At 44.9% G+C, this 26494-nt stretch overlaps 1 protein-coding gene across 1 annotated transcript in view; it reads left to right on the forward strand.

The window, feature by feature from the left end:
• Positions 1 to 6877: 6877 nt before the first annotated feature.
• The window catches only part of LOC144270380 (putative cation-transporting ATPase 13A4), a 67065-nt gene continuing 47448 nt past the window's right edge, over positions 6878 to 26494 (forward strand). Inside the window, exons 1-7 of the mRNA XM_077826841.1 lie at positions 6878 to 6940; positions 16505 to 16678; positions 19335 to 19472; positions 21989 to 22059; positions 22151 to 22231; positions 23731 to 23800; positions 25595 to 25729. Of these exons, the coding sequence (XP_077682967.1) occupies positions 6878 to 6940; positions 16505 to 16678; positions 19335 to 19472; positions 21989 to 22059; positions 22151 to 22231; positions 23731 to 23800; positions 25595 to 25729 (732 nt within the window). The remainder of the gene's footprint in view (positions 6941 to 16504; positions 16679 to 19334; positions 19473 to 21988; positions 22060 to 22150; positions 22232 to 23730; positions 23801 to 25594; positions 25730 to 26494) is intronic.

Below are 26494 nucleotides of genomic sequence, written 5' to 3' on the forward strand. Positions count from 1 at the left end.
AGGGTTGAGCGATCCCCCTGCTGTGTATGTCACTAGTAAATTTACAGCGTATTTCAGAAACAATCATACAGGAAAATGTCAAAACTTTAGATAGACACTATTGATACACATATTTTGACAGAACAATGGGTTTCATCAGATCATGACCTTTCATATGCTATCTTACATGGCATGCTTTGTATGAAATATATCATAATTACGGGACATTGGCAAATATGGGGGTTCCAAGGTGCTGCTTTGAGGTACAGAGTGCCACAGGTGGCTCTCGCTGTGTACAGAGGGGGCCATTTTCAGCCCTGTGGGGGAGGAGAAAAGCAGGACAGTGGGTCTCTCACGCACTCTGACGTCTCACAATAAACAAACAGCAAATAAAAAGAGCTCCTGATTTTGCAGCCAGGCTCGTAAATGCCTGATTCTTGAACACTTGGGATGGGTAGTTTTTGCATCATGCTGCGGTGACATGATGCTGGGCTGAGGCCATTGGGTTGTGACAGGCTGATGCAACAGGCTTGCTCCGCGGCAATGCACAGCAGCTGCATTATCACGTGCCAACATTCCACAGGCCCCTAAGCAGGTTTTGGAACCCATCAGCCTCCTGAGGGGGTGACGGGGGGAAGCTGGCTTGTCTGGCCCACAAACATGAAGTGAAGTGGCAGCCCTCACACTGAGATGCCAAGTGCCAAAGCCTATCAGTCAGTGAGTTTAGTCACACCATGCTTCAAAAGCTTGTGCACAACTTTTCAGTGGATCAGGGCTTAGGACAAGAAGTGAAGCTGAAAATTGCATGGTTACTGCATCTGCTGGAGAATGGAAGGCCGAACAATGTAATTACCTAATGAAGAATTTTGCAAGCAGTGTACGTGTAGCCAGGTCAGTCCCAGGGTATTAGCGAGACAAAGTGGGTGATGCAATAGCTTTTATTGGACTAACTTCACCAACAGAAACTGATCCAGTAAAAGATGTTACCCCATCTACGTTGTCTGCAGAATTGAGAATGTGTGTACAACGCCACTTAGCTTGGTTGTGATTTTTAGAGGCTTTTTGCAAAAAAAATGGTTTTCATTTTTTCCTGTTTTTGTCAAAAAACAGGGGGGGGAAATCATTTAATGAAAAAAAATTTCATTTTGAAAAATTACAGTTTGAATGTGGGATTTTTTTTTCCAATTCCCTCACATTTTTTACTTTCCCCTCCTTTTTTCTACTGGAAGCGTGGAATAGGGGGCAGGGAATTTTTTTTAAAAAAGTGGGGAAAAGTAAAGCTCTCTCTCGTTTTTGAAACTATTTTCACACTTTTTCAGGAGGAAAAAGTTTAAAAGTATAAGATTATATTCCCCCCCTTTTTTTCCTTCTTTCTTACTTTTCCTTTGGGAAATATTAAATAAGAGAAAAGATGTGTTTTCCTTCTGTTCCCTAACTTTCTTTTCTCCTGTGTTTTCAGTGTTAAAAAGTAAAGTAAAGAAATGAGAGAAAGTGGGGAAAATACATTTTCATTTGGAAATAGTGGTTATGTATATTTTAGACCTATCTGGGGGGGTTAAATATTTTGTTTCAAACTTTTTCAGATAAGTTTTGCTGAAAAAAAAAACCCTTTTTTCCAATTAAGTCCCATTTTTTCACAAAAATCAACTTTTCTTTGAAAGTTTTCAACCAGTACTATGCCATACCTTGCAAAAAGTCCTCTGGAATCTTTAATGACCATACTGAATTATGCACATGCTTAATTGAAACACATTTAAAGCCCCAAAAAGTTTAGGTAGAGGAAAGGAGGACTAGATACAAGCAAAGACCAACAAGATTATAAAGCTTTGCAGTATTGACACACATTAACTCTACACACTATGAGACACTCTATTGAAGTCAGTGGGATGACACACAGTGTATAAAGTTGAATAGATGTGTAAAATCTTTGAAGGATCAGAGCTTAAGTTACCAGAGTGATTAGAAGAACACATGACAAGATCTTGGACAAACCTTATTGAATTAAGTTTATGTATCACTGTAGGCCAGGGATTGTATGTAATTCCATGGGAGAGGGAAACCACTGAACTAAGAACAATGGGGAGCAGGTGGGCAAATTCACACAGGCTGTAACACCTCCAGAGAGTTACCATCAGCTGGAGGGAGGCTCACTTATACTGGTTCAAACTGGATTCTCCAGGGACCAACAGACAAAGAAAGGACTTGATAGAAAAAAGATTGCATTAAAATGAATTCAGGGCAGTCTTTCTGGTCCAGCAAATGGACAGGATCACTGCTTCATGGAGGGTGCCAGCAATGCTTAGAAGAGAAGAGCTGGAAGTACTGGAGCCCATCGGATTGTGTGCTAGTTCTGAGCTGAAGGTGTTATGAACTTGTCACCAGAGCAAAAGTCCCTGCGTGGTGTTTGAAGGATTAATCACCAACCAGAGCCCTTGGGGGTTGGGGGATGATCTCTGGTAAGCTTACTAGCATGCATGTAGGTTCTTTTATTGGTTTTAATACGTTTTCTCTGTACTGCTTTATACCTTACTGTGGACTAACACTGTGTAGGCAGGGAACTGTTCAGCCTGGAAATACCCTGGTCAGAAGAGAGAGACACACATGACTCCACCCAAAAGAACTCAGGCCTGAAATGTCTAGAGTGCGTGCCCTTGCTGGACCACGGAGGAGAAATACAAGTGCTTTAGTCCTGAACTGTGACAGAGCGTAATGGTTCCTTTTTTATTTCACCCTTGCTGTCGTCTGTTTTAGATTTGTTTCTATTAAATCTGGTCTTGTAATTGTTTAGTTTTACCTTTGCTTTATAGATGTTTTGATTTAACCCTTACCTTTTGATATTTGTGCATGTTGGTTTTGTACGCTCTATTCAATGAAGAAATGGATGAGAAAACACAACATTATCATGACAAGTTTCAGAGTAACAGTAACTTCATCAGATGCATACTGTGGAAAACATTATCATGGAGGGACTTTTAAATGTGCAGATTGACCACCAACATGTAATAGGTTTCAGAGTAGCAGCCGTGTTAGTCTGTATCCGCAAAAAGAACAGGAGGACTTGTGGCACCTTAGAGACTAACCAATTTATTTGAGCATAAGCTTTCGTGAGCTACAGCTCACTTCATCAGATGTAATGTAATGTAAAACCTGGATTTGTGCTGGAAATGGCCTAACCTGATGATTACTTTAGATAAGCTATTACCAGCAGGACAGTGGGGTGGGAGGAGGTATTGTTTCATATTCTCTGTGTATATATAAAGTCTGCTGCAGTTTCCACGGTATGCATCCGATGAAGTGAGCTGTAGCTCACGAAAGCTCATGCTCAAATAAATTGGTTAGTCTCTAAGGTGCCACAAGTACTCCTTTTCTTTTTTCAGATGTAATAGTGACATTTAACAGTAGAGGGCGTCAAACTAAAAGACAATCCAGCAAACCCAGAAAAAAGTTTGCTTCTGATGAATCTGATCTGAAGCCCACTGAAGTCAATGGAAAAATTCCATCAACTTCAGGGGCCCTTTGAGTTACATGTTGGGTTGGGCTATTAATACAAGGATATCAAGTTGCCAAAAATATAATAAAGCATAAATGTTTAGTTTCTTTTAAACTGCTTTTTCATTATTTTCAGTGTAGAGAAAGAACCCTCCATACCACAGACTCTTATAAAGTGAGCTGTAGCTCACGAAAGCTTATGCTCAAATAAATTGGTTAGTCTCTAAGGTGCCACAAGTCCTCCTGTTCTTTTTGCGGATACAGACTAACACGGCTGCTACTCTGGAACCGTTCACTGGAACAAGAGTCTTTCCATTGACTTTAATCAGAGTTGGATTGGGCCAAGAAAGTGGAATAGCTACATGGACCCATAATTGTCCCTTAGAGCCCTGCATGGTTAGGACCCTCTGCATGCATTACACTCCCCTTGCCACACAGAAGGGTGACTCAGCCACCTCTGCTTCACCCTTGCCCTTTCCCCTGACCCTGGAGTCCAGGGTCTGTGCTGGGAATAGCAGCAGAGACTGGGCAGGCAGGGGAAGGATGGGTGATCATTTTGCCAATCCCAACCTTTAAAAAAAATCACAAGTCAGGTCTCACAAGTCACGAGATTGTCTTTAAAAATCTTGAGACTTTAAAATGATGCACTGGAGGTTCATATATTTGTCTCCTGGTTTTAGAGTCATTAGAAGACACCTGTTCTATTTCCTCTGCAGACATGAGGGATAGAAAATGAAAGTTGAGATTCTCAGGTAACAACTTGACTTCTGGGGTAAAGAGAAACACCACATATCATGACAGCTGGCAACACCATAGGTGGGATGGAATGTGGTGTGTTGTAGGTGCCTATGGTTCCCTCTCCAGCCCATGGAAATCAGTCAGAAAAGATAACAGTTTGGAGCTCTAAAATCTTTTCCAAAGTCCCATTCGCTCTCGGGTAGCCTTGCCCGGTGAAGCCCTGGTAGCATGGCCCCACTACACGCAGATTTTAACCATTGTTTCTGACAAGGGTTTGAATGCTATGCAGTTTTGCCAGAGCCTCCATTTGCATTTACATTGCATCCTGTGCCCGTTCGCTGCATCTGACCCTGACAGACATTGGTGGCAGTATAACAGTTCAGGGGGACTGCACCTGTATTCCCATTCTGTGGGCTGCCAAGGGTACCCACTCTCAGGCTTCCAGCTCCCCAAACATCACCTTTCTTGGGCAGAGACATGGATCTCTCTCCCCCTCCTGACTGGGGTATTTCCAGGCTGAACAGTCTACACTGGGATATCCATGACAAGACATACTGCCTAAAATGCTAGCATCCGTGCATTGCATTCCCGCCAGAGGCTATGAACAGCTTAACAAGCTGCACTCGAATGTTACCATGCAGCAATTTTTAAGGAAGTACATTTGTTCTCAAGACAAAAGCATTACAGAGAAAACGTTAGAAACCATACAAGAACCTAGATGCACGCTGATAAGCTTACCAGAGATCATCCAACAAAGGCTCAGTAGGTGTCAGTCCTTCAAACCCACACAGGGGATTTTTCTATCTTTACAAGTTCATAACATCCTATGCTCAGAACAGCACATCCATGAATAGTTCCATCTTTCCTTTATACAGCTTGCGCCTTTGATCTTCAGATGCCAGGAACAGGTAATCAGCACACAGTGGTTCACTCCTCAGGGCATAACTTCAAAAAGCTGAGTTTTTGCATAACTGGAGATGGAAATTTGCATTCGCCTCCCTCTAGAGATTTCCAAGAAAACCACTTGACAGTGTTTGTCCCAAAAGTCCACTCTTCTGACTCACTGGTCAATGCAGTCCTTTGAACATCATAACACTTCCCAGGGTTCACATCCCATCTGTCCCTTAGAGCGGTTGCATACAATCCTGGCTCCCAATAATAAATAACCTTTGCATTTAATACAAAAAGACACTAGAGACACAAACTTAATTCAATAAGTTTTTTTCAAGCATATTGCAGGAAATTGCCATCTGTCACAGGTAGCATCAGATAATTTTCCGTGTGGACTGGCCTCCGTCTCTTCACCTCTCCTCTTTTTCTTCCTCTGAATCTTCTGGTCATGGTCACTTCAGGAAGTGTGACATTGGGCCAGAACTTGCCCAGTGCTGGGGATATTTGGATTTGGGGTTCTCTTGGGCCCATCTCAGATGAGAATAAAATACTAGTGAGTATAAAATATCTTGGGAAACTCTTGATTCTTACATAGTGTTTCAGCCGTATTACAATAATTAGAGGAGTTGTGTTTGCTTGTTTTTCTGTGGCTCAGTTCCTATCTCTATTTCCTTCTATTTCCATGCATTCCATCACAGTGTCTGATCCTTTGCTTGTTAAAACAAACATAAAAACAAGGAAGAGGGACAGAACCAAAAAAACCCAAAAACCACTGGGCAGGACAAATAATTAAAATGAGTGAGAGTTACCGAGATGACTGAGAAGAAATGTTGGGCAAGTCAAAAGGCAAAGGAAGGGCAAGAAGAGGCAAGTCTGACAATTAAAACCATCCAAGAGACAAAGGGAAAGGAGGGGGCAAATTGCTGTGTTGCCCCTGTGCCTGCTTCGTCGGCTTGGCCCCAGTGCTGCAGTCAGATCCACTCATGAGCAGCACTGAAGTCAGTGGGGCCCCTCCGGACTCCAGGGTCCCCAGTGGCAGGATCAGGGCCCAGTGCTTCATCTAGTTACACTGTAAGACCTGAAACACTTTTGGCATTCATAATAATAAATAATGACAACCCTGATAACCCGATATGGGCCCCAACCCAGCGTGCTGACTGGCATGGTGAGACTCTGGGTCCACCTACACAGAGGAGGGCCATGATTTGGAATGTTAGGGCCCAGTCCTGGTTCTCCCACTGAATAGCATGTAATCAAGATTGAGCCCTTAGTTTCAACAGGTTGCTAAGTATGTAATAGAAGAATAATGATGCCTGCTTTTCTCTCTCAGGCACACTCCCTAGCCCAAATAAATCCCATAATCTTTCAAGGTGAAGTATTCTCCTTTTGCCCTCCCCTTAAGGCTGCCTGCCAGCAGTACTTGCTGCAGAACTGGAGCTGTGATTGGAAGTCAAGTCATGGCAGACACTCAGCAGATCTAACTTTTTTCTTCCTCCACCACCCTGAGCCGGCTTTGTATGTGGGACGTCTCCTTCCAAGCAGCAACTTCAGTTAACAAAAACAGCAAAGAGACGACAGGAGGGACATATACACCTGAAAACAAACCCTACAGATGGGGAGGAGCTGTCTTCTCAGAATACTGGTCGTGTCATAAGCAAGGTGTGCACTTAGGAGTTCCTTAGCATGGAAGGTAATTAATCACTTCAGTTCAAGGAAGTGACACTAACCCTGAAGATCTGTCCTGAAGGTGTTTTAGAGGACTCCAGAGCAAACACATTTCATGGGGGAAAAGTTTGCCAGGAGTCACCATGCATTGCTCAGCAAGGGAGAGGAGAATGAAATGGTAAGTCACTGTCTTTCCTCTTATCTCTCTCTCAGCCTGGAACAATAGTCTTAGTGTGTTCTACAGCAAAATTCTACAGCCCAGAGTTTAGCTTTGGACAGTAACCAAGGGCTTCATTAATATTAAAATAAATTGAAATGAAATTGTGTGGAATCAGTTTTAATCAGTTGGTAAGGAGGGGATGCCTGCAGTACCCTCCGAGGTTTGATTCCAGCTCAGATAGGCAGACCCCACCTAGCTTTGACCGAGCCAGCGCAGATAACGAGCAGGGAAGGTGCCGCAGCATGGACTCCAGCATAGGCTCTTAATCCAAATAAGCACCCAGGGTTCCAGTGGGCTTGTTTAGCCTGTGTTGAAGCCTGTACCGCCACATCTTCACTGCTGTGTTTAGCTGTGTTGCTAGGCTAAAACTAGGGCGGGGATGCCTACCTGAGCTGCAGACATACGGCCAACTGCAGTGTAGACAGACTCTGAGAGCAGCGCTCCGAGGCAAGAGAAGAGCTCTCCACACAGCCTTCAAAGACAATGACTGATGATTACATAGCACTATACAGGTGCATGCCACTTAACAGACAAAGAGAAAATGGGGTCCTTCTCTGCTCTGAAGAGTATACAATCTACAAAGGGATGGATTCATTGAAAAATTAGGGCCTAAAACAGGACAAAACATCTCATTTTTAACCATTGGCTGCTGTGCAGAGTGGCTCCACAAATGCCTCCACTGGTCTTGCAAAAAATTCTAATTGTATTAATGTGACAAAGTGGGAATTTTCTGAGATATTTTGAGGAGCTGCTGTGTGCCTCAGTTTCCCCTATATGTTGCATGGTTACCTAGTGGGTGAAAAGGATCTGTTTGCTCTCAGGGCAGGCTAGGACACAGGTGTGAGCGGCACCTCGCTGTCTGGGACTAAGTGGGCCTTAATCCCCGTATCATTGGAGAATCCGTGAAGACAATGGCAAATTCAGCCACCGGGACACTCAAACCTGGCAACCCTGACTATGGATTGCGCCACCTCTGTGGAGGGAGCCAAGCAGCATTTTTCCAGCTCTGGAACAAATGCCTGAGTGTGTGAGGTGGGAGTTAAGTGTTGGCTGCTGGAGGAGTCGGGGCGGCGGGGCGGGGGAACTGAGAATCTGACAGAGCAGGTCAGACTAAGTGACGGAGCAGAGGGACAGAGCTTTGGGCTCTTGGGGCTAACCAGAATGGACTCTGCTGTAACCTTCATTTCTGTAGGCTAACCAAGGACTGCTTATACTGTGTTGTAGTCAGCTAATAAACCCTACTGTCTGACAGGGCTGGCTGAGTGTCACTGCAGATACTGATCCAAGTGCATTGCTCCCTCAGATTGTACCAGTCTCCCTCAGGGGTCTGTCTCAGGGGGACTCAGAGCTCAGGATGTGAAGCAGGAATGCAGAAGGTCCCAGAGGGCCAGTCTAAGGAGGCAGTGAAGCTACATGGCTTACTCAGGAGGAAGAGGGGGTCTGGCCCACTGACAGGCTCCTCCCAGAGACTGTTTTAAAGCTGGGCCCAGAGCACTGATCCTGGGGATCCCTGACAATTACATTTTAAGTTTGTTTTTAGCATTAATTGAATCTTCCGGAATCAAATTATTGGCACGCATTTCTTGACTCTTTGGTAAAGAGTGTAATAATGTTCCTGTTTACATTGTGCAGATGTCAGTTGTTTCAGACTGAAATACCATTGACAGTTTAAAAGTATGTTGACGGCTCATTTGAAAACTGGAGAAGATAATCTCATTTCTCAGAGAAACTTCCTATCCACCTTTGTTGGAGACTGTGTGGGGAGCAGTAATGAGAAGAGATGTGAAACATTTCTAAGGTGACGTGTCCAGCGTTGTCCACTCTTTGCTGCCCTAGCTACGGCACAAGTGACAATGCCCATATGTTTAAGAGCTGTCCACCCTTCCTCGTGTCCATCATGGGACTAAAGCCTACTTCCTTGAATAAGACTGGCAGGAGTGGATCTTTCAGAAGCTGAGGTTCATTTCTCTGGGGTCCCACAGAGCCTGAGCTTGTTGGCTTTCAGGGCATCTGGCAGACCCTATCGCCTTTCACAATGATAGTGGAAGGAGAAGAGTCTTTACAGAACAATATTTGCCTGGCAGAGGGTTGGTGGGTGGGTGGGTTAGGAAAGGGGATGGTTTGTTTTAGGGATTATCCTTTTTTCAAGAGATGCTGATCAAAGGTGGTTTTAATAGATTGTTCAGAGCTTTGCTTGGTGTACAGCAGGTGGTGAGGGGGAAAAGAAGGCTGCACGCTACTTTTGCATCCCTCTGATCTCCAGGGTGGCTATGGATTTATTCAACTCCTGGCATAATTTAGAGCAGCCAAACAGATTATAAACAGCCTCCTAGAGCCATTACATCAGCCAGGGATGGTCAAGAGCACAACAAAATCCAGCTATTTCCCCCACCATACATACAACTAAGATATACTCAAAGACCTTACTCCATGCAGCATAACAAAGAGAAGGTGAGAGGTGACTTGATCACAGTCCAAGTATCTGCATGGGGAACAAATATTTACTCAGGAGATTTCAATCTAGCAGGGAAGGGTATAACATGATGCAATGGCTCGAGGCATAAGCTAGACAAATTCACACAGGATATAAGGTGTACATTTTTAACAATGAGGGTAACTAACCATTGGAACAATTTACCAAGGGTCATGGTAGATTCTCCATCACTGCTAATTTTGAAATCAAGATTGGATGTTTTTGTAACTGATCTGCCCTAGGAATTATTTTGAGGATGGCCTGTACTATACAGGAGGACAGACTACATTAGTAGCTCTCAAACTTTCCAGACTACTGTACCCCTTTCAGAAGTCTGATAAAGAACTAGATAAATTCCTGGAGGATAGGTCCATCAATGGCTATTAGCCGGGATGGGCAGGGACGGTGTCCCTAGCCCCTGTTTGCCAGAAGCAGGGAATGGGTGACAGGGGATGGATCACTTGGTGATTCCCTGTTCTGTCCTTTCCCTCTGATGCACCTGGGATCGGCCACTGTTGGAAGACAGGATACTGGGCTAGATGGACCTTTGGTCTGACCCAGCCTGGCCATTCTTATGATTTGTCTTACATACCCCCAAGTTTCACCTCACTTAAAACCTACTTGCTTACAAAATCAGACTTAAAAATACAAAAGTGTCACAGCACACTATTACTGAAAAAAATCACTTACTTTCTTATGTTTACGATATAATTATAAAAGAAATCAATTGGAATATAAATATTGTACTTACATTTCAGTGGATAGTATAGAGAGCAGTAGAAACAAGTCATTGTCTGTATGAAATTTTAGTTTGTCCTGACTTCGCTAGTGCTTTTTATGGAGCCTGTTGTAAAACTAGGCAAATATCTAGATGAGTTGATGTACCCCCTGGAAGACCTCTGTGTACCCTCAAGGGTACATGTACCCTTGAGTGATCACAATGTTCCCTTCTGGTCTTGGAATCTATGAATCGCTGTGGTAAAGTTTTGAAGGGGATGATGTAGAGTCAGGTACATCAGCAATCTACCCACCAAAGCAATCCTTCATATTGGAGGAATCCTTAGCTGCTTTACTAGGGGAGCTTTGACCCCTTTGCATTCCCGGAATGGTGGAAAGGGGCTAGAGCTGGGACCAGTATTTGGCCCTGTAGCTTTCTATCCTTTGACATAGAAATATTTGAAGCCTCGCACAAGATGGACACTGAAAGGCCCAATTCTATTTCCACTGGAGTGACTGGTAGTTTTACTATTGACTGGGAACTGGAGCAGACCGTTGTGAAAGAGTTCCTAGTTGTTATCTTATAGACTCCACTATTAGATTCCTTGTGAGTCCTTCAACCTGTCTTTCAAATCTAATCCTATTACCTGTTGTTATAGGAACAGCACTTTTAAACTGTTGCTCTCAGGTTACCATCCTGCTGTCAAAGCAGAAAAAAACCTGGTGATGGGATTGACAGAACTGCAATACTCGATTGCAGATGTTTGGGCTCCTCGCGGTTTGGTAAGGCCAGTTTCTGCCCTGAAGAGAAGACTGATACAAGAATTTGCTTGGCATTTACATTTACCTTCCGCTTTACAGGTCACTTGGAAAAAAAAAAGTTATTTTAGCCACAAATAACAGTGGTTTACATGACAATCGTGTAAATAATCCTTGACAGGAGGGAGCGGTGATGGGAAATGATTAACAACAAATTCTGCTTCTTGCTTCCAACAAATCTGTTCTCTGTATAAGCAAAGTTTCTGGCAACAGCAGCAAGCCTGACAGCTTTAGATTAATTGGTAAAGCCTCATAACACTATTGCGAGACTTAGTTTACTGATAGGTAAACTGAGGCACAGAGGGAGCAAATGACTCATGCTTGGTCCAACAATAAGTCAGTAGCAGGGCCACGGAGAGAATCCAGGGGCCCTGGGCCATAGTCACCTGCTTTAACCTCTAGCGAATACTCACCCATTGATGTTAAGTATTCACTTTCTTTGCAGTAGCAAAGTAATCATTATTTAGCCTAAGTGGTTAACACATATTTCAGGAAATCTGCATAACACTTTCAAAAGATGTGACTGGGAGTTTACACTCATAACTTTGCAGGATATGAAAAAATCATGGACTGAATGTAGACACTGGCTTTATGGCTTATTACAATAATCTATAACCCACTAACACCCCCAGCTGCCTCTCTCCCTTCCTCCCTACGGCTGGAGGGGTGTTATCATGACAATAATCGTAGACTTTATGGACTCTGTGGATGCAGTTTCTGTTCTTTGTTCTGTAATTGGCCTGAACACAGCTGAAACCCTAAGAATTTGAGGCATAAATAAATCTGATACTTACATGACACTTTCTCGTTCCTTCCTTTTCTCAAACTCAGAACAAAAAATGACCGAACAAAATGGTTTTCAGTTAAAATTGCCCAGCAGCCATTGCTCTATGACCCAGCCTGGGGCAGAACCTGCCACCCCTTGGGAGTTAAATGATCTCCTCTCATCTGTCTCTCTTTCTCCAGCCTTCCTGACCTCTGTGCTGCTTTTCATGCTGTCAACCATGACATCCATCCTGGGACTATTTGCAGGAGTCTCAGAGAATTGGCCGCCTTGGTTTTGCTCCCATCTGTCATTTTTTTCAGCATGCAGCAGAGAGAGAGGCTGGTCTGCTGGATAGGGAGTGAGCCCTGAAAGACCTGGGTTCTACTTCCACTATGGACTTCCTGTCTGAAATTCTGTTCTTAAAGCACGGGCCTGGCATCAAAGGTTTTTAGGCACCCAAGATGCAGCTAAAACAGCGAGGAGTCCGGTGGCACCTTAAAGACTAACCAATTTATTTGGGCATAAGCTTTCGTGGGTAAAAAACCCACTTCTTCAGATGCATGGAATGAATATTACAGATACAAGCATAACTATACACTGGCACAAGAAGAGAAGGGAGTTACCTTACAAGTGGAGAACCAGTGATGACAAGGCCAATTCAGTCAGGGTGTATGTGGTCCACTCCCAATAACTATCAAACAAAGTGGTCCCCCCCCTTTTAAAAACTCTCCAGCTAAAAGGAAAGGGAACAAGGGTTGTTGTTAAAATGAAAACCTTATTCAATACGTTACATTTCAAATGGTTTAATTTTTTTCCTTCTTTTCTGTATCTTTAATAAAAAAAGTTTAAAAGATTTTTAATGGCGTTTGCCATGCAGCCAGGCAGGCTGAAGTCTCTGTATACCAAACCCTGAACCTTGTTTAAAATGGTTTAATGTTGGACAGTGAAAGGGTTATGTTATCTCCTTTGACTCTTTGGGCCCACCTATTCCATCTAAATTAATACAACTGGCCTTAGACCCTGTCTACGGTACAGCTTCTCTTGTGGTTGTACCCAGATTGTGACTTATCAGATTTTGACAATTCCACTAGAATCTCAGATGTTAAACAGCAGCTACAAAAGTTAGACATTTTAAAATCAGCAGGTCCAGATAACTTTCATCCAAGAGTTTAAAAGAGATGAGTAGCTGAAGAACTCACTAGACAACTAATGTTGATTTTCAATCAGTCTTGGAGCACTGGGGAAGTTCCAGAAGACTGGAAGAAAGCTAATGCTGTGCTAGTTTTTTTAAAAAGGTAAACAGGGGGACCCAGGTAATGATTGGCCTGTCAGCCTGACATCGATCTGGACAAGATAATGGGATTCGATTAATAAAGAATTAAAGGAAGGTAATGTAAGCAATGCAAATCAGCATGGATTTGTGGAAAACAGAACCTGTCAAACTAACATTTTTTTTTATGAGATTACAATTTTGGTTGCTAAAGGTAATAGTGTTAACATAATATACTTGACTTCTGTAAGGTGTTTGACATGGTACTGTGGTTTGAGCTTTGGCCTGCTAAACCTAGGGTTGTAAGCTCAATCTTTGAGGGGCCCATTTAGGGATCTGGGGCAAAAATTAGGGATTGGTCCTGCTTTAAGCAGGGGGTTGGACTAGATGACCTCCTGAGGTCCCTTCCAACCCTGATATTCTATGATTCTGATTAAATACTAGACCCATATAAAATTAACATAGCCAGTTTTTAATCCACTTAATGTGTACTAACTGAGAAGTCTCAAAATGGAATTGTAAATTCAGCCAAGTCTATCTTGTGGGGAGGGGAGCCCAGAGCCAGGGCTCTGGTCCTCCCCCTATGCCCCAAACCAGCTGAGACTGATTCACTTCCAGCTGCCTAGCCCCTGCCCTGCCCGTTGCTTCTCCTCCGGCCTTTATCTCGCTTCCTGGGCCACGAGTCACGTGGTTGCATCCCGCTCCTGGGTCTCAGGTCACGAAGGGGCAGCTATAGCATCGGTGCAGGCAGCTGGAGCAGCCTCCGCAAAAGTCACACCCCCTTATTCCCACCACCCAGACATTGGTGCAATACACAAGGAAACTGAAGCACACACACACATTCATGCAAAACAGTAAGACTCACAAAGGTTCACATACAACATAAGAAGGGAAAATCCCCCCTTCGTCGCATGGCCCCCCTCAGTTTTTCTCATCTCCAGACTAAACAAACCCAATCTTTTTAATCTTTCCTCGTAGGTCATGTTTTCTAGACCTTTAATAATTTTTGTTAATCTCCTCCGGACTTTCTCCAAATTGTCCACATCTTTTCCTAAGTGTGGCCCCCAGAACTGGACACAATACTCCAGCTGAGGTCTTACCAGTGTTTTCAGTAGAGTAGAAGAATTACTTCTCGTGTCTTGCTTACAGCACTCTTGCTAATACATCCCAGAATGGTGTTCACTTTTTTTGCAACAGCGTTACATTGTTGACTCATATTTAGTGTGTGACCCACTGTAACCCCAGATCCTTTTCTGCAAAGCTCCTGGGCTATATCGCTTCTGGGCTAAAGCATGGCAGGTGCTCAGCCCAGAGGTGACATTTTCTTCTCCACAAATCAGAAAAAAAACATGCATTTTGCTGTTTTTGAATTATAGCAATGCAAGAAAAAAAGTGTCAAGAATTTCCCTTAGTCAATTAACTTTCAAAACTAAGAAACAAATACTGCTGGAGGTGGTTTGTGAGTGTGGCGTCACTTGCCCATTTCAGGTTAGAGCTATTTACTTATAAACTATCTTTTATTAAACCTGTATAATGGCTCTGGTCCAGCAAAGTAGGGCTTTGATGAATCATCAGCCAACATCATCACTAACCTCTTCTGCAAAAGAAATGGAATAGTTTATTCTAAATCAAAATAAAGATGGGTTCAACCCAACCACCCCTACCCTTGAACCCTGGGAAAGTTCAGACTAGGATCTGGATCCAAACTTAACCAGCTAGGTTTATCTTTGGACTTGAACCAGAATCTCTTCTCCAGACCTTTTCAAACTTTAGGAAAGCATCACTTTGGATCTGAATCTGGATCCCAGCTGCATAGTTTGGGCCCTGCTCTCAGAAATGAAAGAGAAGACGTTGGTGTCCTATGTTTATCTTCCCCCTTCTCACTTTCCTTTGTAACTCCTTAACATTCAAATTCAGGAATGTCAGATGCCTCAAAGTGCAAACAACTGGATCTGAACCCATGTCAGTGCTCATTTCCTCAAGGTAAAATATGCACCCTGCCAGGACAAACTATCAATGTTACAGCAGCTTGAGGGCATCACAGAACTTCTCTTGTGGGAAGAAGATAAGACATGGAGCTGAATTCTTTTCCTGGCTCTACTGGTGCTTAGTGTTTCTCTGTCTCAGCTGTATAATAGGGATAATGATGTTTACCCATAAAGTGTTTTAAGAGCTACAGTGTCAGGAGCTTTATTTGTGGGCCGGTGTTCTGGGACAACAATGGCCTGGAAATGTGCTTTGTACTTAGGTGTGGCCAGATCTCTGCCACTTGAGGATTATCTGTCATGGTATTTGGTTCAATGGCTTCCTGAGCAGATGAACTGCAGAGTTTCCCCCGCCCTATGGTTCTCTGACTACCTCCCCTCTAATGTCCATCTCTGTGGGTCATGGATGATGAAACCTGCTGTTTTGCCATTTGGTGCCTCAATCTGCTGCATACTTTACAGCACCCCTGTCCCAAAGCTACCAAAAACAGCCTGACTGACTCACAGTGCCACAGGACGCACCCCAAATGGCAGATCCACCTTGACATTCTGCAAGAAGAAATCACTGTCTCCCAAAATGCATTACACTGGGTGGAGTCACTTCTGCTTGCCTCTATTGAGTTATCATTTTAGGCTTGAGAAAACACGTGCATAGTGCCTCATATGACCTGGCACTGGAGCTCGGCATGTTCAAAGCAGGGAGGAACCGCTGCCAAATGACAATGGATGGCTATAATTGGCTGTCCATACAGGAACATCCCGGGGCATCTATCCTTTCCTTTAGTACTTATTTTAACCATAGACTTCCTGGCTGCGCAGATGGGTGTAAGAACACAAGGGAGTGTCTTAGACACCAGGACAACATGCATGTGGTGTCAGCCTCATGATTTCTCACCCTGGTATTTAAATCCTGTGTCTCCCGGAAAGGACCATTCTAGTTTTAGCATGTTCAGATGTTAATTGGAAGAGGTTGAAGAGGAGGCCGAGTTAGTGACTCTGCTTCTCCCTGGGAGTTCTCTTGGCAGCTTGACAAAATGGGGGGAACCCGGATCACTGCTAGATTGAGCAACAGGTCTGATAAGGCAGCACTGAATTTCAAGTGCTGAAGATGATTATTAATTATTATGGGTTAAGATAATGGCCTGTTAACAAGACTCAGAGCCCCAACATTCGAACCATAATGGAAGGTGGTAACGGCCCATCATTCCCCTACGCTTGGAAAGGGCAGAGGCCATGAGGCTGGGCTGCTGACTCCAGCCTAAAGCTCAATATTGTTCCATCCAGGCCTCCATGTTTTCTACAAATATGGCCTAAGGCTGTCATGCAACCAGGTGAGTTTTTTGTGGCTGGGAGTTTCACAGCACAATGCCAGTCACCGCCTTTTAACCCCGGGGGCATTCACAGAGTTCTGGACGAAAGGATAATGTTGTGTTCTCAACATTTCTTTAAATAAAATGCTTCTCATTACCTTTTCTTTTTCTTTGCTCAACAGGAGATATTTGGCTACAAAACCCAGGGCTGCCGGAAAGCCATGTGCATTGCTGGATACATTTTGTCCTGTGGGGTTCTCCGGCTTGTGTTTTACTGGAAACCAGCATGGGATGTGTGGGCAAACTGCATCCCCTGCAACTTGCAAGAAGCAGACGTCACATTGCTCAGAACAACAGTGGGTGCCCATTTTCCTTTGTAAATTACTTGCTAGCATATAGATAATAGGAAGTAGAGGGAATCCATGTAAGCTGGATCTCTCACACTGCCGATGCTGAATAAAATAATAAAAATAACAACAATGTACAGTGGGCAACTTTCATCTAAAGGACCCCAAAGTGCTTTACAAGATACATACAATGCATGTAGAGTAGAGAGCATCAGCCACGTGGACAGGATGCTTCACAATAATGTAGGGAGAGGCCCCATGTATCTTGTGATTCCATGACTGTGGCGTTTGCTAGGGAATCTACCCTTTGCTCACCCAATGCCACAGAACTGTGCTCCAGAATCTTAGCTGTCTTTTATCTGAGTCTTCTCTTTGGATGGTGTCCAAGATGTCTACTCCTCCCCATTTCAGCCTCCATGTGGGTCTGTCCCTCCCCACTGATGTTCGTGATGGAGTTTGGGTGGAGTTGTGGCCATTCAAAACCTTTCTCAGATCTCAAGGATGCTGAGCTGACAGAACTGGAGACTGAAACCCCCTGGTTCCCACAGCACAGGTGCAGCTGTGCTGCCTGCCAGTGTGCTTCAACTCTGACACAAAGGGACCATCTCTAGGGAGGGAAGGGGAGCTCATGCTCCATGTCCAGTCAGTCCTTGCTCCCTCTGATGAGAGGGCCATCCAGGCTGTTAGAATGGAGGTTTTATTAGCTGGATTCTTGTCCACTGGGAACTGCACTGTCCCCATTAACCCCAACTTTGTGTCATGTATGCCACCAATAACCAACAAGAAACAACCCAAAACTTCACTCCGAATTAAATCTGAGCCTGAATATTCTTTTGAGGTTTGAGGTCTAATCTTGCCTTTTTAATCCCAAGCTCATCTTGCATTTGTAATTATGGGTTCTCATGTGTCATTTTAAATGGATTTGCCATGCCAAGTACTTTCCAAACAAATGAGATTTTAAATTAGCCTTTATGTAATTAAACAAGGATTGAATAATATCTAACATTCTTGTTATCAGGGGCCTTTGTCAAAGTGTGCCTTGGGCAGCAGACAATTTAAAAGCTCCTTCCTGGGTTCTTTGCATCAAAACGGCACTTTTGTGTTTTAGCGTTTATCTGATTAGGTTGCTGTCATTGGATGGGAAGGGGGATTTCTCTTCTTCAGCTTATCCAATCAGCATTCATAATTTATCATCAGCTTCACTGTGACGGGTTTACAGCCCATCACCACAGAGGCTGGTTAGCTGACACATTGACTATCAAAGAATGTTTCAATCCTGGACAAACTGTGAGCCCTTCTCTTCTTTTCTGCCTCCTAGCTCAACTGCAGGGCTGGCGTATTAGCTTCATCGACAGTGATGAAAGGGCCATAACCTTTTATTCTTTTTGTTGGTTTTCCTAATTTTAATGACGCAACTGGCTTTCTATTAATGTTATTTACCTGGTTCTGCATCTTAACTAAGTGTTGCAGGGAGGACAGATTTCCATGCAAATACCAGAGTTTGTATTCACATGTGAGTTGAATGCTTTGGACACTGATATTTGCTCACCTTCCATTACTTTAGGTTACTCATATTTTCTAGATAATTTATTATCTACATTTTGAGGTTGCTGGAGGATGTCACCATTACTCCTCTATCTTTGCTTACAAGAGTGGTACTCAGCCTTCTCCATCCCCTCCCCATCCTTCTTTGAGCCTCCCTCCCACCTAGCTGAGAACCACCTTCCACTATGGGAAGGGCAGGGTGATCACAATCCTCAGGTCAAGAATCCTTGGCCTACAGCATGATATGTTTTATGTTGCCCAACGCCCTCCATACCACTTCAGCCCTGCAACAGGGCTGCATGGTGAGTGGGCAGAGTGGCCATGAAGGAGGGTCTCTGCAACCCCTGTACACAAAAGAGGGGCCTCCACAACTGATCCAAATAACCCACTATGGTCCCTAAGGGTGAATCCAGGGCAAGGATGTGAGATCCACACTTTCATGGGTCCAGGAGCACAGCCCCATAGGGGAAGGGGCTGCTCTTGTACAACATGGGATTTCTGGAATACATTCCTTCCCTTCCACCTCCCTTTGATCCATTCCTTCCCCACCCCCTGCTCAGGATACTCAGACAGGGAACAGGAACACTGCATGTCTTTACTGCATGTCCGGAGGATGGGACTGTTTTGCTTAGAAAGTCCCTGAAAAGCCCAGGCACAGTAAGAAGAAAAGGAGAACGTCTGTGACAGTGCGTGATCGACACGGTATTGTCTATCAACTCTGAAATGTCAATCAAATATAAATGTCAGACAGCATTCTGCTCACCAGAATCAAATGCTCAAAGAGAAGCGTGTGAAAAACAAATGCAAGTCCTGTACAGTCTAAAACCTTCTTTAACCTTTGTTCTTGTTAATAAAGCCTTAGACAATGAAAAGTGAAACCCCACTTTTCATGCTGAATGTTCCAGTTCCAGGCCAGATCTTTGGCTGGTGTAAATCAGCATAGTTTAACAGAGGACAATGGAGCTATGCGGATTTAAAGCAGCTGAGAAGCAGGCCCATTACAGTTCAGCGTTATCATTCTCTAAGCTAGGGACTGTAATAAACATGCTTTCAGGACCTCAACTATGTGCAGGATTTCTTTGTGCAAATTTATGATGGCTTCTGGTTTCTGTTTCTCTAGGATGAATTTCAGATTTATTCCCGGAAGAAGGTGACATGGATCTCTGTGTCTGCACTGAACAAGTTTAGATCAGATTATCCAATCATTGCTGATGAAAACTCCATCATAAACAAAGCCATAATGAAACCAGATTTAAAAGTAAGTGACTTTAAAACATGATTCATATAACAGGAGTTAACATGTTCTTATCATGACTCCACATGCAAAGACTTGCATGCGGGCCACCTGAGACATGCCCCAGAATCCTTTGCACTAATCAGAGGCTGCTTTGGGGACATGCAAAACAAACAAACAAATAAATAAATAAAAATATGTGTGTGTGTGTGTGCGGGACGGGGGTGTGTGTGTGACAGGTTGAAACCTGTTTGTGAGACATGCCTGAATTTAACATGGAATTAAGAAGCCTGCAGCTGCATGAGTGCCGTGGTCAACAGGTAGAGCTAGCTGAGTGAAGATCAGGGTACTCTACTGGCCTTCTCTGGGAAAAGACCTGTCAGCCAGGCCCTCTCCCTCACTCTCTGGGGGGAAGGCCATTCCTGCCTCCCCCACTAAAAAGGAGGAGGGGAAAGAAGACCTGTCATTCCTTCTGTGGGCGGTGCTGCATCAGTATTACAAAGGAGAGGGGAAGGAAGGAGGGAAGAGATGGGGTGGAGAACCCTCCAAGAAGCATCTTGCTGTAAGCGCCCCAGAAGCCCCAGCCCTGGCGCAGGAATTAACAGACTGGTTGAGAGGCTGCTCCTGGCATTAGAGGAGAAACTGGCTGTAAGTGACTGAGTAGCTGAGCTTCCACACCACAGTGAACACAGGGAGTGGGAGCAAGTTCCTGACCCCAGACTTCACCCCAGACTTCAGCTGGTGGCCCAGTGTACGGCACTAGCTGAGAAGATTGAAGAGTGAATGAAATTGGAGATTTCCTGGTCTCCTCCCTCGCTCGGTGCTGCTATTTCATCCCCTCGCCCCAGGATGGCTGCGCTCTGTCCCTGGCTCTGGAAGACATTTCAGTTTTTTGCCTTTGGCTGCACCAAACTGCATTTTACAACCGTTATTCCGAGGTAGGATACTACATACCCGACTGCCCCTACTAAGGCCTTATCCTTCCTTCCCTCTGCAAACGGTTCAAACACAATTTGGAGAGCCAAGCCAAGGAAGACTTCAATAGCTCAGACATAGGTGAGAGGTTTATTGCAGGAGTGGGTGGGTGAGATTCTGTGGCCTGCGTTGTGCAGGAGGTCGGACTAGATGATCATAATGGTCCCTTCTCACCTTAATATCTATGAGTCTATGAGTCTGGGGAGATGGTAGGTGAGTTATTGATTTGAGGAGATCTAAAAGCCCTCTATAGATGTGTGTAAGCACCATTATCCCCATTTTACAGATAGGGCAAGTATCACCTTGAGAAGTTAAATGACATGCCCAAGGTAATACAGTAAATCAGTGTAATCCCTGAAACTAGAAGTCCAGTCTCTTGATTGCCAGCCTTTTCCCCTAGCCCCTAGGCCACAGGGCTGGGAGTCCCATGCAGAAGTTATATGCATCTTCAGTAACTACATTCCTGACTTGTTAGCATTTATTTTGATGTCTCCAATAAGGTTTCTAGCCAAAGCTACTGATACAGTTTTACACCCTTAACTGGGTCTGAACAAAGCTTTATTTCTCCTGGGAATATATAAACATCCATATGTAAATTTAGTGCCAGTTACTTCAATCCACAGGCATAGTGTGAAAGTGGAGAGTGACTCATAACATTCTTCAGGGGATGGAATTAATCATGTTTTAAACCCCCCATAGTTCTCAAATAACAGAGCCTTTCAGCAAATCTTGCATATCCGTCAAAACATTTAAGTAGACAAACAAGTTTTCAAAGCGGCCAAGAGCAAATAGCATAATCCTCTAATCCCAGGTCACAGGCCCCTTCCTAAAAGCCAGTATAAAATCGCCGTGCCTTCTAAACTATTTATTGCAATGGAGAGTTATTGTAATGCTACAGTTTGATTCTGCAAGGAGCTGAGCCCTTTCCTCTCCCATTCAAGTGTGCAACGTCTCATGGGACCGGGCCCTAAGAGGGTAAATCAGAGAACACATGAGCAGAGTTTTCCCTCCACACTTCTCATGAAAGCAAATGGCCTTGAATGTGACATGGTATTCTATGGCAAACCAGTGCAATGAGGGCATAGGCCTGATGCTCGCGGAGCTGAGGAGAGAGGATACTGGATTCTATACCAGTTAGAATTTCCAGGGGGCTGATGGCTCCACAGGTAGGTACGCTGCATCGCCGTAGTCCAGCCAGGAAGTGAGAAAAGTTTGTGTCTCTGAAGCTGGGTTATTGTCCACCAGGAGGGACAGAATCATCTAGCCAGCCACAAGTGACAGTGTGGTGGTACACGTGAGAGCACTTAGTGTCAGTGAGAACTTCAGGAGCACTCCTAAACTCCGGGCTAAATTAGACAATTGTCAGTGTGTATCTTCGACCAAAGGAGACTGCAATGTGGCTGCAAACGCCTCCAAGTGCTTTCTATGCCCTCCCCAGCACTATAATCAGTCTTGCTTGAATTCAGCCCTAGTTAGCGTCCCTATATTTATAGAACTATGAGTAGAAGTGAGCACGTTTTTGTTCCATACCTTGCAAATGCTGCTGTTGTTCTTTGGTTTGGCAGGTAAGATGCATCCAAGTGCAGAAAATCCGGTATATTTGGAACAACCCTGAACAACAGTTCCAGAAAGTTGGGTGAGTTTACCTGCTGGGTACAAAGTTCTCTAAGGAAATCGAGCCTCTTTTGGAATGACATCATCAGGAAAACTTTTCCTCTGTCTTCTAGGTCCCTAGAAGACAGTCACACTTGTTCAGATATACACGCCAAATTTGGTTCTGGTTTGCGATGTGAGGAACAGGAGATCAGGTAACACTGCAACATGTCCTAAGTAGTTAGTACGATGGATTTAAGTCGATGTTTAGGACCAGATTTTCACGTGCTTGGTGCTGGCCTCTTTTATAAACACTGGTCCTTAAAGAGGCAATTGCCTGAATGTGACTGATAATTTTGCACAGTCCAATTGTATTTACACTATTACCGGTGAGTGTAATTTTGCTCGTACTACTTGTGCGCACAGATGTAAGTGCATGCAGGACTGTACATGAAAATGATTTTACACGAAAAATTATTCACAGACAACTAGAGGATGGGCTCAGTTCCCTACTGAAACTTTTGGAAATGTGTCTCTGAATGTTTATCACTATTACGTGTTTCCATTCAAAAAGTAACCAGAGCCTTCCAGTCTGATTTATTTTTGAGTAAGAGAAATAGCAAACTAAGAACAAAAGTCTCCATAAAACAGCACAGATTAGCTTCTAGTGGAGCTCCCTCAGCAGAGCTCAGTGTAAATAAATTATTGTTAGAAATTAATGAGTTCTAACAATTGAGTTTATTCCCGCAAATTAATGCATTTCTGGAAAATAGGGTCCTGACCCGACTGGAGTCTTTAGGTGTTTCTACAGTACAAATGCAAAAGAAATGAATAAACTTTTGCATTCATTTGTTTGTATATTGCAAATAATCCAACTCCTAAACTGAGTTCACATTCAGTTTTACATTCAGAATGCTCTAAATGATATGCAGAGAGATTTGTATGCAGGGTAGTTGTAGCTGGGTCGGTCCCAGGATACTAGAGAGACAAGGTGGGTGAGGTGTGATATATTTTATTGGACCAACTCCTGTTGGTGAGAGAGACCTCATCTATCGTGTTGCTCTAATACAGTGAGATTTGTATTTAAAACATTTAGTTTTAGGTGTGGAATTTTTTGATACCGGTTACGAGGGATTTTTGCCCATACTATGCCGATGAGCTGTGCATGTAGATCTTATGGATGGAGAGAGCTTTTCTGACACTGACATCTATGGTATAGATGTTTATAAGTGTATGCATGCAACTGGATGTGCAAAAATGTGGGCATATCATTTGTGCGCTTACTTATGATTGCATGCTCAACTGCGATGACTGCACTTGCAACTGGCCATGTTTATATCTTACTGCCGATTAGCACGTGCACTTTCTTCAGCTATTTGTGCAGTCTATTGATTGGGTGTGCAAAGTGTGCACTCACACTTTTGTGTACACAATAGTGCATAGACAATTATGATATCCTGGGTCTGTGCTTCTACCGGCCACAGAACTGATGCATCTATGTAACTAGCACATGGAAAACATCACATCTTGTCTCTTTCTCTTTGGAGCCAAGGTTTTTGCAGCCTTGTGTGTTTATGTTTTAAAATGGGATAAGTACTAACTCTCACTGGAGGTGGGAGCTGCAGCTGCTTGAGTCGCATTGTCAGGGTGCACAGTTAAATGAGTGAGAAAATCAGATTTTCCTTTAATAGCTCTCCATCCTTACCCCATGCAGGAGGCTAATATGTGGGCCAAATGCCATTGATATTCAGGTTGTCCCTATTTGGAAACTACTCATCAAAGAGGTAAACTGCATTTCCATTGCTTTTATTTTGCTGGCTATTTGGGCATGAAGAGCAGACATATAGTTCATGGGTGGTTGGGCATTTGGCTCACCCTCCACTAAGCACGCTCCACCTCCTCCAAATTCCATCTTAAAACCCTTCCAGGTAACTGTCACACACGGATCTCCTCACCATTCCTCCCTCCACCCCCTTCCAGGCCTGACCTGCTGCTTTGTGTTTTCTGTCTGCGCCATGGGCAGGCTTTACAGCCCCTTTGTCTTGTGAAGGGCTGTGCACATCTAGGATGCTCCACAAGGAATGTATCATTAACCACAAAAGTAATCTTTTAACTGACAAAAAGTTTAGTTACCTGGTAAAATAAATCCAGCAGCATCAGCTGGCTAGGCTGGTTCCTCCTGCCAGCACAACATGGCCTGTGTGACTCCACCCTCGTTCCACGGTCTGAACTTTCTCTGCTCCACTTCTCTTAGAGAAACGGGCTTGAGCTGAGACCTTCACACCCAAACTTCCTTCCCCACCGATCAAGGGTGTTTGGATCCAGCGTTCCAGATCGGATCCAGCTAACAGAGACGGGCCCAGGCTGTGCAGGTTGCAGCCAGCGCTGTCAAAGTTAGCATGGGAGAGTGGTGCTAGGGCTTTGATTTAGGCTCATGGTTCTCAGACTTTTGCACTGGTGACCCTTTTCACACAGCAAGCCTCCGAGTGCGACCCCCCTTCTAAATTAAAAACACTTTTTTACATATTTAACACCATTATAAATGCTGGATGCAAAGCGGGGTTTGGCATGGAGGCTGACAGCTCGCGACCCCCCCCATGTAATAACCTCGTGACCCCCTGAGGGGTCCCGACCCTCAGTTTGAGAACCCCTGATTTAGGCCCATCTCTAACTGGATTGAATGAGCTGAATATATCTGAGCAGTATAAATATGCCTTCTTTACGCCCCAGTACTGTAGGATTGCCAACTTTCTAATCGCACAAAACCAAACACCCTAGCCCTGTCCCTTTTCCGAGGCCCCTCCTCCTGCCCCGCCCCTTCCCTGAGGCCCCACCCCATGCTCACAACATTCCCCCTCCCTCAGTGGCTCGCTTCCCACACCCTCACTCACTGTCACTGGGCTGGGGCAGGGAGTTGGGATGTGGGACGGGGCGAGGGCTCCAGCTGGGCGTGCGGGCTCTGGCGTGGGGCCAGGGATGAGGGGTTTGGGGGTACAGGAGGGGGCTCCAGCTGGGGGGTGGGGCCAAGGGATTTGGTGTGCGGGAGGGGGCTGTGGGTTGAGGCAGGGAATTGGTGTGTATGAGGGGGTACAGGCTCTGGACTAGGGGTATGGGCTCTGGAGTGGGGCTGGGGATGAGGGGATGGGGTGCAGGAGGGGGCTCCAGGTTTGGGGGGGGCTCAGGGCTGGGGCAGGGGGTTGGGGCACAGGCTTACATCGGGTAACTTGCAGTCAGCAGGGCTAAGGCAGGCTCCCTGCCTGTTCCTGGCATCGCGCTGCGCTCCAGAAACAGCCAGCAGGTCCAGCTCCTAAGCAGGGGGCCAGGAGGCTCCGCACACTGCTCTCGCCCACAGGCCCTGTCCCCCAGCTCCCATTCGCCATGGTCCCCAGCCAATGGGAGTGTGGAGCTGGTGCTCGGGACAGGGCCAGCACGTGGAGCCCCGTGGCCTCCCCGCCCAGGAGCCGGACCTGCTGGCCGCAGCACCGCCAACCGGACTTTTAATGGCCCTTTTCGACCGGGCGTTCCAGTTGGAAACTGGACACCTGGCAACCCTACGCTACTGTTCTGTCTCCAAACAGGTCTTAAATCCATTTTACGTGTTCCAACTCTTCAGCGTGTGTCTGTGGTTCGCTGAAGATTATAAGGAGTATGCCATCGCTATCATAATCACGTCCCTCCTTTCTATCGCCTTAACCATATATGACCTCAGAAAGGTGAGAACCCCGCCCCGTGGAGAGGGGAAAGGATTACTGTTGCTGCCAGCCAGCCAGCTCAGAGGACACTGCATGTTACACACAGCCTGGTACAGAACAAACAGCTAGTTCTTCACATTGGCGGCAGGCCAGCACTGTTACAGTTTCAGTCACTATTCAGTAATAAAACTAGGCTGAATCAGTGCCGTTGTTGTGGCCTCAGTGACTGAAAGCGCCTGGAACCACAGCCCCAAGAGGCAATAGTGAGGTACATAACTGGGAGCTTACTGACCATGTCTGCACTGCAGGTGTATCCACCCACCCCCTGCAAGGGTCCTGAAATCTTGCCTCAGCATGCAAAACCTGGAATGGGTTCTCTGGGGTTGGGCTCTTTGATTGTCCCCAAATCCTGCTCAGGAAGTGGACTCTGCAGGACAGGAAGGTACACTAGAGAGAAGATCACCTTTTCACAGTGTACAATAGATCACTGGCACTTGGTCGGCAAATGTGATTTTCCTTTTGCTTAAACAAGTGCTAAATTATGGAGTAAATTCTCCTCCTTATCCCTGGGTGTGGTGTGGATGAAGTCCCCTGGCACCAAGATAAGGACAACGACAATGTAATGGTTAGACATTGCCAAGGGTCTGTAGATTCCTTTAGTTTGGGAAGATTCTGGCCCTGTCCTCTCAGCCATGAACAAAGCGGCACGAGGAAAAGCTGTAGAATCTGAGACGTTTAGGTTGTCGAAGTGATTATACCGGGAAGGCTGGCTCTCAGTGGGAGCTG

Source organism: Eretmochelys imbricata, chromosome 9 (genome assembly GCF_965152235.1).
Source record: "Eretmochelys imbricata isolate rEreImb1 chromosome 9, rEreImb1.hap1, whole genome shotgun sequence".
Classification (NCBI taxonomy): domain Eukaryota; kingdom Metazoa; phylum Chordata; order Testudines; family Cheloniidae; genus Eretmochelys; species Eretmochelys imbricata.